We start from the raw sequence: 12,684 nt of genomic DNA, 5'->3' as shown, positions 1-12,684 counted from the left end.
TCAGACTTGGAGGACCAAGATGAGAGAGCATAAATCATGCCCATTTGATTGTTGATATGCCAGCTCCAGTTTAGTTAACAGAAGCAATCTGTCACTGGTCAGAAATGTTCTTCAAAGAAGGTTACAGTGAATACAGAGTTCACTACAAACAATTCCAAAGTGTATGAGGCTGAAAAGACTCTTCCTAACACTGAAGGCTACAGCTTCTGACATTGGAAAGTGAACAGCTGTAAAATGGTAGCTTTTATACCACTTTTGCAGCTGTCACCTATTGAAAGCAATGGAGAGTCATTGAAAACCTGACTCCACTTACCTGCTGTGTTCCCCGAGGGCCGGCAAGCTCATCAAAAAGTTGGTAAAATTGTAAGTGCCTGCTTTTAATCCTCTTAAATAGCTTTAAACTACCTGTTAAGTACCTAAATTAACTGGCCGGCCGCTTGGTGTCAGGTCTGCGATACACAGGCAGACCCGACAGTTGAGAATCTTACACGGAGGCGGGTTCAGTGCGGATTTCCACCCCACTGTCAATCAGGGCCATTTTGACAGCGAGCCTGCCTCCAAACCTGCACTCGCAGGGCTGGAAAGATTCCAGCCAGACTGTGAGTAATTTGAGACATGGGGGGAAAAATTTCTTAAGAGGGCGCTAAGTGGAGCACAAACCAACCAGCGCCCAGGCGCAGCACTGCCCACGCCTCCCGCAGAATTCAGCGGGAGGTTAGTGGTGGTGCTAACTGGTAGCACCTTGCAGCGCTGCGCCACTGGCGATGACATCATTGGTGTGCGCAGCGCCCCGCTCACGCCCCGGCCACGATCTTCGGGAGCGCCCCCTGATTTACCGCCGGACGCTATGTCCGACAGGGTCAGGGGGGCGTACCTGCGGCCGGGGAGGCGCAATTTAAAGGCGAGGTGCGGGGCGGCCATTTTTGTTGCTGGCCGCCTGCCAGCACCTGCCTGCGCTCCCGTCCCCAGCCTTCTGAACCAATCCCCCGTGGAGTGCCGGCTGTGCTCCAAGAGCTCGGCACTTCTCTTGGGTGCCGGGCTCTTTTGCCTGCACTCCCGATCCCCGGGGGCCCAGCTGGGTCCCAGGTCACGCTGCACAAGGCCACTCCCCTTTAAGAAGGGGAGGAAGGCCTGCAATACCGCGGCACGTAGCGCCATGATATTCACTCGCAGCACCCCAAGAGGGAGGCGGGGCGCTTCCAGTAGCGCCCCGCTTCCCTCTTGGGGCGCAACCACTCAATTTCCGGCGCGGGGGTGCTAATTTTGCGTCCTGGTGAAGTTAGCGCCTCAATTGGGGCGCTACTCAATTTTTAGCCCATGATGTGGTAAGGGTAGCATGCGTGGAAAGAAAAATGTGACTTTGGTCGTATGGTTCCCAAACCTTTCCACCACTGGGGTTTTCCTCGCCTCTAGTCTGGGCCGGGTGCAGATTAATTGACAGAGATTGATTGCTATAATTTGTCAACAACTCCATTATCATTGTATCATGCAACTATCAGGGTGGTAGAAGATGAACTAGATGGACCGTGGTCTTTCTTCATCTAACAATTCCTATGTTCCCATCTCACTTTTAACCAATTCAGGATTTACCTCCTCCCAAATATTTGTAATCATTAATGCGGAACACTTGTTAAGTATCCCAGCTAATTTCCATGTATCCTCTATTAACTCCCTATCCTCTCCTCTCAAGGACCCCATCTTACATTTAATAATTCTCCTTTTAGTGATTATTTGCAGAATATTTTACTGCTCTTTAATAGTTTTTGAGATTCCCTCCTCATAGATAGAGAGATAGCGTTACCCACAATGTTAATATCAAGCCATTCTATGCTATGATAATTTAGCATCTCATATTGTGGTTCAACAATACCAGAAAAAGAAAGAAATAACGCAGCATTTAACATTTGGTGATCATTTTGCGTTGAAACTAAATACAGCAATACAAAAATCAAGTTTTAGGCCATAGTATTGATATGGTCTGTTTTGTTTGAACCAATAATCGTAAATTTCTGACACATGCTGCGTTTAATAAGGTGGGCATCACTAACAGAATTGGCTCACAACAAGCAAAAAATGCATGTGGGTGAAGAATATTAATCTATTTGGAGAGTCAGTGAAATTCAGTATGTCCAGTGGTGCCCACTGCTTTGTGGTTCTAAGGTAGCACGCAAAATAATCTGAGATAAAACGCATTGCAATTAACTGTTCGTCACAATCAGCTTTAACTCAATGCTCATAAGATCCCTTTTGCTACACATACTGTATTTGAATTAGCCTATTACAATATATTTATTAAGTATTCATGTTACTAACTAATCTAAACCATTGTGAGTGTGTTTCAAGTGAAATGTGCGGGAGGTGGAGTTTGGCAGCTTTTCTCAAACAGGCTAATCTTTGCTAACAGTTGTAAGTGAAACAGATGATTGGCTTTTTCACTCGGCGTTGCCTCTTATCGTTACATTTTCGATAAATCCAACAGAATTTGAATAGAGACCGGCAACCAATCGGACAAGTGCGGACAGAAGGCTGGGTCTACGAGAAATGCAATAAAAACAGGAGACAACGAGCCACTGACATCTCGGATGTGCTGAGAAAACTGAAAGAGTGACAAGACCTGCAACCATGCCGCTCTCCGCTGCCGACAAAACCATCATAAAGCATTTAAGCGGCTCAGTCAGAACTAACGCTGAAGCATGGGGTGCAGAATCTTTGGCCAGGTAATTTAGATTTACATTATGTTAAAAGTACTTTAAGCAAGAATCTATGGGCTAGAATATTTTATTTGGATTGCCCTGGAATAGTGAGACAACTAATATGCGTGCAATGACATTCTCTACATAGAATCAAAGATTTTCTAAAGCAGTGTGATTGGTGGTCAGAGAATAACCACATGTAATCCTAGGTGAGATTCTAATGTTTCCGTATGTTCATCAGCAGTTGATTTCTAGTTGATTTGTATTCCAGAGTAAACTTTAAATATGGAAATCCGAGTAATGGGTTTGGCTTGGGTTGTGTATTGGTGGTTTACGAAGATAGAATAATGTTTTTTAAAAGATAGAATAATGTTTTTACTTTCCATGTTCCTGAAGGTTGTTTGCAACCTCGCCGTCAACCAAGACCTACTTCTCTAAATTCAATGACTTCACGGCCAATGGTAAAAGAGTCAAAATCCATGGTGAGAAGGTACTGAATGCTGTGGCAGATGTGACTGACCACTTGGACAACATTGCTGGGCATCTGGAACCTCTTGCTGTGCTGCATGGGACAACTCTTCTTGTGGATCCTCACAACTTCCCAGTAAGTAATTGTTTAATCAATTCTTACCCGTCTCCATTTCCCCAAACTCTGATGTGATCAGAACAGTAACTGTGCACATTTAGATCGATTTACTGAAATTACATGAAATGTCAGTCTGAAAATGCAACCACGTTCACGTTTACTGGTTAGCGGGGAATATTTTGGCCCTGTACACATAATTTAAGGTGGTAGTAAAAGTACAAATGACCAGCACTCATTTAACATTTAAAATAATGTGTTGTGAATATTAGTGGGAACACCTTCCAACTGATTTTTTTTTGTCTTTGCAGCTGATTTCCCAAAGTATCCTGGTAACCTTGGCCTCCCACCTGTCGGAATTCACACCTGCAACCCACTTGGCGCTGGACAAATTCCTTGGCGATGTGGCAGGAGCATTGAGCTCTCACTACCGTTGAAAATGCAGCCAAGAAATTGCGGTCGAAAGCAGCTGGATCATCATCCTTTAAACTTCATGTGCGCATTTCCTCAAACTGCTTGGCAATAAATCGTTATTCTCAAATACACTTGTTTTTGTTGTAGCTCGCACTGTTTAATCCAGTTTTCATATTTCATCATTGAATAATTTTCCATTTCTAATTGTTAAACTGCTTCAACCAAAATTACAACTGAGGAAAAATAAAGATTTCCTTTCATCAATGCTGTGTAGTCTGCTGTGGATGATTTACACAAACACACTTCATTTAAGAATTAAAAACTGCCAGACATGTAGAAATAATAATAAATTTAGAACCTGACCCACCACCAGTCAGAAGGAACTGCACAGTACAGCATCCACCTGCTCCCACTTTTAGACAACAAATGGGAAGGACAAAGTTGCAAATGAAGACTTTTTAGCAATTATTAAGCCTTTGCTTGTCAGGTACAGGACGAGCACATTGCAAATGAATCAGATTCATAGCAGAGCTTCTGAGAATCAGAAGTAAGGACGTCACTGTCTCCTTCATATGACCTTCATACATAGAGCACGTAATAAGAGCGGCCCTCCGCACTGAAAAGCACGTTTTCCATTCTAAATTTAAGAGTTTTGTTTTCAAAAGCAAAGTCAAACATATCTATTACCAAGACTGCTTAGATTCAAGTTTAAATGTTAGCTTATCTGGTTAAATAACTCCGGCATAAAAACCCCATGCTCGATGGTAGACAGGAAACACATTTGTGAGCTATTATCTTTCTCAAGATCATTATGGTTAAGGGAAGCTATTGGATCCATGTCAAATCCTCCCGTTGCAAGATCCAATTAGTTCTTAATTGATTCCTGGGTTTCCTACTTCATTACTCTCTGGGAATCTATTCCAAGTGTTGGGCATTCTTTATGTGAAAAGAACACCCTGGTATCACTCCTAAATTTGTCTCTCAAAGCTTTGAACCTGTGTCCCCTTGTCCAGGTAATTTATTTATTTATTTAACTTAGATTAATATATTCAGGCATCTGTTTATTAATAGCTCACACTAGACTTAGAATTTCCTGTGATTGCAGCTAATACAAATTGTCATGTATTGGTACAATAACATTCCAAGAATTAAAAGACAATAAAAAAGTTATAAAAATGTACATGGTGTGATTATTAAACATTGGATTTTGTCATTGATACTCTGATAAATTTATTTATTGCCTGTTAATTGTCTCACCAATGTTAGACTTTGAAGTATGAAGTTCTGAACTGTAAATGTAATCGGGATGTTGCATTGTTGTTACACAACTTTGATGTCACAGTGATGATGGACATCCAATATAACTGCAGCTGGACCTGTGTGTTGCTAAAGTACATGTTAATCGCTCAATTAGATCAATATTTACACCAACTTTTTAGTTTAACTTCGGGTCCACCGATGTCCCGGGCTTCCTTAAACTCACCAGTGAAAGTAAGGCAGGGACACAGCGGCAATTGAGGGGTCAATCCATCTTATGGAATACAGCTGCTTTCTTACCTGGGAAAGGGTATTTGTTAAATCCGTGAATCTTGATGTATGGTGTCCTTCAAGAAATAGACAGAGACTGCAGAGGAACAATCAACAGGTGTTTACTGGATGAGGGTTACTCTAAAACTAACAGTACAGATCCCTACTCAGGGTTTATATACAGGTGTGGTCACTGCCGGTACTACAGTATACAGGAGCTGTAAAAAGTAGTTCGCCCCTTAAAGGTACATACACTACAATTCCTCCCTTTTTAGATTAACAGTACCATAACATTCATTTAACAATTAACACTTTTAACATGCAACATTAACTGAAAATAGTCCATTTATAAATTCAGTCTTTGGGGCAGCTTCCTGATCCTTTCTGGATAGCGCCTTTCCTGAGTGTCTTGCTCTTGGTGCGGAGGCGATTCTGGCCCCCTGTCCTCGGTTGGTTCATCAGCTTCCGATGCTACTGTTTCTGGGGTAGATGCTACCTGTATATTGGGTTCATCATCAGGTACACGAGACCTGGGGTTGACTCGTTCCTGTGACTCTAGGATCTGGTCGACATGGCGTCTCACAATGTTCTCCCCAACATCCACTGTGTACATTAGTGGCCCCTGCCGTGTGCATATCGTTCCTGGTTGCCATTTCTCTGTTCGGTAGTCGCGGGCCAAGACTGGTTGCCCTACATTGAAGCTCCTTGTCGGCTTCTCATTGATGTGCTGGAATTGCTTATTCTCAACATCTCTTCGTACATTTGGCCTGAGCAAATCCAGACGAGATCTCAACCTTCGGTTAAAGAACATCATGGCCGGGGTCTGGTTGGTGACTGCATGTGTCGCATTTCTGTAGGCTAACAGGAAATTGTCCAACTTATGCTGCAGTGGAATGTCGTCATTGCACATGGCCCTTACTGCCTTTTTAAAGGTTTGTACGAACCTCTCAGCCAATCCATTTGTGGCTGGATGATACGGGGCGGATGTGTAATGCCTTACCCCATTCCTTTTCATAAAATTCCGATATTCTTCGGACACAAACTGTGGTCCGTTATCAGAGCAAATCTGCTCTGGCAAGCCGTTCCTGGCAAATATGGTCCATAGGACTGCAATCGTTTTCTCCGTGGTGGTGGAGGACATTTTGATCACCTCAGGCCATTTCGAGTGCGCATCCACGGCTATTAAAAACATTGAGTCCATGAATGGACCAGCAAAATCAATATGCACCCGTTGCCATGGAGAGGAGGGCCACTCCCATGGGTGTAGAGGGGCATGTGGTGGTGCATTTTGGACCTTCTGGCATCCTGAGCAGCTCTTTGTTAGGTCCTCGATTTGTTGATCGATCCCCGGCCACCACACATAAGCCCTAGCAAGGCTTTTCATTTTCACCCCTCCCAGATGGCCTTCGTGAAGCTCATTGAGCACTCTCTCCCTTAACTTGGGTGGAATTACCACTCGGGATCCACACATCAAGGTCCCCTGGCATACTGACAGCTGTTCTCTTCTGGATGAGAATGCTGGCAACAGCGAGTCGCCATGTGTTGGCCATCCCTTCACCATCAAGTCATATACCCGAGACAGTGTCGGGTCATTTCGGGTCCCCTTCTCTATATCCGCGTTAGTTACTGGCAAGCGTTCAATTATAGTCGAATAAAATATTTCGACAGGGTCCACTGCTGGTGCTTCCTCCGCCGTAGGCAGTGGCAGGCATGATAGCCCATCAGCGTTTCCATGCTGTTTTGTGCCCTTATACTCTATTTCATATTGGTTCGCCCCTAGAAAAAGGGACCATCTTTGTAGCCGTTGCGCAGTCATCACCAGAACGCCCTTCTTTGAATTAAAGATGGAGACAAGTGGTTGGTGGTCAGTCAGCAAGGTGAACTTCTGCCCGTGCAGATAGTGGTTGAACTTTTTCACTCCCCACACTAGGCTGAGGGCCTCCCTGTCAATCTAGGCGTAGTTACGCTCGGCTGAGGTTAGTGACCGAGACGCAAAGGCTACTGGCCTCTCCGAGCCATCCGGGAATTTGTGCGACAGCACCGCTCCAATACCATAGAGTGATGCATCACACGCCAACCGAATTGGTAGTGCTGGGTTGAAATGAGCCAACACCTCTTTTGATGTGATCAATTCTTTGCACTTCTGGAAAGCTCGTTTACATTCGTCATTCCACTTCCATGGTACCCCCGTTTGCAGTAGGGTGTTCAGTAGGTGTAGTACTGTAGACAAATTCGGCAAGAACTTATGGTAGTAGTTCACCAGCCCGAGGAACGACCTCAGTTGTGACACATTTTCCGGTGCTGGAGCCTTGACTATTGCCTCAATCTTTTCAGGGGACTTATGTCACCCCTCTTCATCAATAACGTGGCCACAATACAAGATCTGCCTCTGGAAAAACTCGCATTTGTGGCGATTAGCTCGGAGCCCATATTCCTTCAATCGAGTGAGCACATGCTCCAGGTTGGCGAGGTGATCACTCTCATTTTCGCCCGTGACTAGGATGTCGTCCAAATAACACTGGGTCCCTGGAATCCATTGCAGGACTTGATCCATTGCCCTTTGCCAAATAGCCAGAGCTGATGCTACCCCGAACACCAGCCAGTTGTATTGGTAGAGACCTTTATGAGTGTTCGTCGTGAGGTACTGTTTCGAGGCTTCTTCTACCTCCATTTGCAGGTACGCCTGGGCCAGATCAATCTTAGTGAAGCGTTTTCCTCCAGATAGCGAGGCGAAAATATCTTCAATCCGCGGAAGTGGATATTGTACCGTGTGAAGGACTGGGTTCACTGTCACCTTAAAGTCCCCACAGATGCGAACCTTCTTTGGCTCCCCAGGCGTATTACTCAACGACCTCTTCATTACAGGAACGATGGGTGTAGCCCACTCGCTCCAGTCCACTTTGGACAGTACTCCAGAACGTTCCAAACCTTCCAGCTCTGCTTCGACGGCTGGGCGGATCGCATAAGGCACCGGTCTGGCCTTAAAAAACTTTGGGCTTGCATTTTCCTCTATTTTGATCATCTCTGTTGTGCCTTTTAGTGTTCCGAGTCCCTCCTGGAACACTTCTTGTGCGTCAGTTAGCATTTTTGACAGTCGTCCAGGTGTGACGTCGTCATCCTTTTTGGCATCTACAGTCAGTGCTTGTATGGAATGCCAATCTAGCTGTGTCTTCTGGATCCATTCACGTCCTAGTAGTGGTGGTCCTCCATCTGGCAATACATATAGGTCCATTTTTGGTGTTTCCTTGCCGTTATATATAACGTTCACCCTTATTTTTCCTTTGGGGTAGACTTTTTGCCCCATGTACATCTTCAAGACAATCTCTGTATCTCTCAAGGGTATATGTGAGAATAGCCACTTGTAGTCCCTTCGGTTTATGACTGTTAGGGCTGATCCTGTGTCCAATTCCATTTTCACTTGGACTCCTGCTATCTTGAGCGTGACCCAGATAGTTTGGTGATCCTCTATTTTGATTACATTATGTAGTTTCAGACAACCCAGCTCCTTGCTTCTGGAGTCTGTATCACTTTTCTGTTCGTCTGAACTACTCTCCGTCACCTTATGTACCTTTTTGTACTTCTCCTGTGGAGATTTCTTGCTGCTGGTTTTCTTTCCCGACCTGCAGACTCTTGCTATATGTCCTACTTTTCCACACTGTCTGCACACTTGGTCCTTGAACCAACAATCCTTATGGTCGTGTGTTGTTCTGCCGCAGCGATAACACTTCACTGCTCCGTATGACATTTCATTGGTGCCATATTCTTGCGGTCTCCGTTGTATCTCTGCAGCGCCCCGTGCGGCTGCTTCGTGTGATACTGCCATGCTGAAAGCCTTGTCCAGCGTAAGATCCTTTTCTGATAGAAGCCGTTTCTGGGTTCCTTCACTTTGAAGCCCACACACAAACTTGTCCCTTAAAGTATCTGCTAGTCCCGTTCCAAACTGGCAGTGTTTCGATAGCTTGCGCAGTTCCGTTAAATACTCAGCATTACTTTCGTCTTTATGCTGGTTCCTTTTGTGAAACTTAAATCTTTCTGCTATCAGCAGCGGTGTGGGGTTTAAGTGGTCCTGTAGGATTGCCACTATGCTTTCAAAATCCTTTTCCACTGGCTTCTCTGGGGTTACTAGGTTTCGCAGTAAGCCATATGTTTTTGCACCCATGGAATTCAACAATACCAGTGCTTTCCTGGCATCTGGCACTTCATTCGCCTTGCAGTACACTTCTATGCATTCTACATATGTCGCCCAATCTTCGACTTCATTGTCGAACGCTGTGACACTGCCACTCTTCGGCATCCCTGGGTGTGGTTAGACTGGCTAAAAATGGCATCTCCCGCGCTCTCCCTTCTCCGCTGTGGCTCAAAATGGTGTCTCCCGTCCCTTCCTCTCCGCTGCGGCTCAAAAATGGCGTCTCCCGCGCTCTCCCTTCTTCTCTGCTGCGGCTCAAATGGCGTCTCCCGCACTTTCCTTTCTTCCCCCGCGGACGCTGCTCAGCCCTTGAACACCGGCCGCGCTCTGCGCATTTTCCTGCATGCCTCGCTCGTTGATGCCGCTCGGTCCTGAACCCCGGCTGCGCCCTGTGCACTTTACCCTCTCTCTCTGCTCCCGTCGACGCTGCTCGGCCTTTTACTGTGCCGTCGGTCGGCTCTATCCGCCGCTGTGCGGGAAGGGTCTGCGCCGTACCTGTTGCCAGCCCGCCTCGCTGGAGTCTCCGCCGGATGTTCAACGCCCGTGCCTCTGGAATCGGCCTTCCAATGCAGAGTTGCAGGTAGGTTCGAATCGCCTCGTCACCAATGTTAAATCCGTGAATCTTGATGTATGGTGTCCTTCAAGAAATAGACAGAGACTGCAGAGGAACAATCAACAGGTGTTTACTGGATGAGGGTTACTCTAAAACTAACAGTACAGATCCTTACTCAGGGTTTATATACAGGTGTGGTCACTGCCGGTACTACAGTATACAGGAGCTGTAAAAAGTAGTTCTCCCCTTAAAGGTACATACACTACAGTATTCACAGTACTTTTGCTGATAGTTTCCTTTCTACACTTTGGAGGATTGTTCTTTCACATCAGGATGGGCGGCACTTTGGCTGCCTTAGATTGGCCCTCAGATGAGGAGGAATATGAACAGCAGCAGCTCTAGTACCAGCATCCTACTGGACACAGACCTGTAGCTGCACAGGAGAGGGGGACGCAGCACAGAGTGACACAGCAGAGAGGGACGCTGCAGCGGGACCCAGTAAAGAGTGACGCAGCAGAGAGGGACGCAGCACAGAGGGACGCAGCAGAGGGGGACGCAGCAGAGAGTGATGCAGCAGAGGGACGCAGCAGAGAGGGACGCAGCAGAGAGGGACGCAGCAAGAGAGTGACGCAGCAGAGGGACGCAGCAGAGAGTGACGCAGCAGAGGGACGCAGCAGAGAGGGACGCAGCAGAGAGGGACGCAGCAAGAGAGGGACGCAGCAGAGAAGGACGCAGCAAAGGGACGCAGCAGAGAGGGACGCAGCAGAGAAGGACGCAGCAAAGGGACGCAGCAGAGAGGGACGCAGCAGAGAGGGATGCAGCAAGAGAGGGTCTCAGCAGAGAGGGACGCAGCAGAGAGCGACGCAGCAGGGAGGGATGCATCACACAGAAGGCACTACCCGTGTAACAGGTTCTACAGGCAGAGGCTCAGTTTCCTTGACATGTCTGAACAGCACTGCCTCACGAGGCTCAGGTTGTTGCGTGTGGTGGTGCCAGACATCTGCAACCTTCTGAAAGAAGACCTGCTCCCTGCTGGACCTGATGGCCACGCATTACCCAATAGCTGTCAAAGTCATCACCGCACTCAACTTTTGTGCTTCCGGATCCTTCCAGGGCTCTGCCAGAGACATATCCAGAATCTCCCAGTTGGCGGCCCACAATTGCAAAAGTCAGGTGACTAATGGTTTGTTTGAAAGGGCCTGCAATGATGACAACTTTGACTGCGATGACGCCAGTCAAAATGAGCGGGCGCTTGGGTTTACAGCTCTGGCTACCTTCCCACAGGTACAGGGTGTCATCAACTCCACACACATGGCAATCAGAGCATCCCCAGATCAACCAGGAGTATCCGTCAACCACAGGGGCTTCCACTCCATCAATGTGCAGCTGGTGGGCAACCACAAAAAGATCTTTATGCAGGTGTGTGCAAGACTGCCGGGGAGCTGACATGATGCCTTCATCCTGCAGCAGTCTAAGCTCCCTGATGTCTTCGGACCTGCAAGCACACTTAAGGGGTGGCTGCGAGGGGACAAGGGATACCCAATTCAAACTTGGCTGAACATAAGAACATAAGACATTGGAACAGGAGTAGGCCATATGGCCTATCGATCCAGCTCCACCATTCAATAAGATCATGGCTGAACTTCTACATCAACGCCACTTTCCTGCCCTATCCCCATATCCGTTGATTCCCTTAGTGCCCAAGAATTTATGAATTTCAGTCTTGAATATACTCGTCGACTGAGCAGCCACAGCTCTCTGGGGTAGAGAATTCCAAAGATTCACAACCCTCTGAGTGAAGACATTTCTCCTCATCTCAGTCCTAAGTGGCCGACCCCTTATCCTGAGACTGTGACCCCTGGTTCTTGGGTATGTATTCAAATTGGCAGAATGTGACAAGTGGTGTCTCCCAGGGATCTGTACTGGAGCCTCAGCTTTTCTCTATATTTATAAATAACTTAGATAACGATAAGTGAGCCATATATCCAAGTTTGCTAACAATACCAAGCTAGGTGCACACTAAATAGCGTAGATGGGAGCAGAAAGTTGCAGTGGGTCATTGATAGATGAGTGGGTAGAACTGTGGCAGATGGAGTTTAATGGTGGAAAGTGTGAGCTCATCCACTTTGGATCTGAGAAAGATGAGGTCAGAGTATTTTCTAAATGGTGAGATGCTAGGAACTGTGGAGAAGCCAAGAGATTTAGGGGTCCAAGTATAGAAACCACTAGTGGACAGGTACAAAAATTAATTCAAAAGGCTAATGGAATGTTGGCCTTTATCACAAGAAGACTGGAATACAAAGGAGTGGACTACTGCATAGACTACGCTTGTATTCCCTTGAGTATAGATGATTAAGTGGAGATCTAATTGAGGTGTTTAAGATGATTGAAGGATTTGATAGTGTAGAAAGAGAAAAACTATTTCATCTTGGCAGAGTCCAGAACAAGGGGGCATAACCTTAAAATTAGACCAAGTCCTTTCTGCAGTGATGTCAGAAAGCACGTATTCACATAAATTTCAAAACTGAAATTGATAGATTTTTCTTTGGCCAAGGTGCTGAGTGTTACGGAACTAAGGCAGGTAGATGGAGTTAAGATACAGATTAGCCATGATCTAATTGACTGGTGGAAAAGGCTAGAGGGGTTGAATGACCTATTCCTGTTCCTATGTTCCACTTTAACAGGCTGATTCTCCCCCACCACCCGACTCCCTCTATCTCTTCTGCAG

At 46.3% G+C, this 12,684-nt stretch overlaps 1 protein-coding gene across 1 annotated transcript; it reads left to right on the top strand.

The window, feature by feature from the left end:
* The first annotated feature begins 2,549 nt into the window (after window positions 1-2,549).
* Window positions 2,550-3,954, top strand: LOC147110466 (hemoglobin subunit alpha-like). The gene is made up of 3 exons (XM_086000464.1): window positions 2,550-2,717; window positions 3,090-3,297; window positions 3,588-3,954. Exons 1-3 carry the CDS (start codon window positions 2,623-2,625, stop codon window positions 3,711-3,713), a joined length of 429 nt encoding a protein of 142 aa, XP_085856590.1. The 5' UTR covers window positions 2,550-2,622; the 3' UTR covers window positions 3,714-3,954.
* Window positions 3,955-12,684: the final 8,730 nt, after the last annotated feature.

The sequence above is a fragment of the Somniosus microcephalus genome, chromosome 11, assembly GCF_052327205.1.
Source record: "Somniosus microcephalus isolate GS21.2 chromosome 11, FLI_Smic_1.0, whole genome shotgun sequence".
Classification (NCBI taxonomy): domain Eukaryota; kingdom Metazoa; phylum Chordata; class Chondrichthyes; order Squaliformes; family Somniosidae; genus Somniosus; species Somniosus microcephalus.
This window is presented reverse-complemented; position numbering and strand designations above follow the sequence as displayed.

Coding starts and splice junctions, on each gene's coding strand:
- LOC147110466 (XM_086000464.1), top strand. CDS start 2,623: ATGCCGCTCTCCGCTGCCGACAAAACCATCATAAAGCATTTAAGCGGC. Junction 2,718..3,089: donor GGTGCAGAATCTTTGGCCAG/GTAATTTAGATT, acceptor ATGTTCCTGAAG/GTTGTTTGCAACCTCGCCGT. Junction 3,298..3,587: donor TGGATCCTCACAACTTCCCA/GTAAGTAATTGT, acceptor TTGTCTTTGCAG/CTGATTTCCCAAAGTATCCT.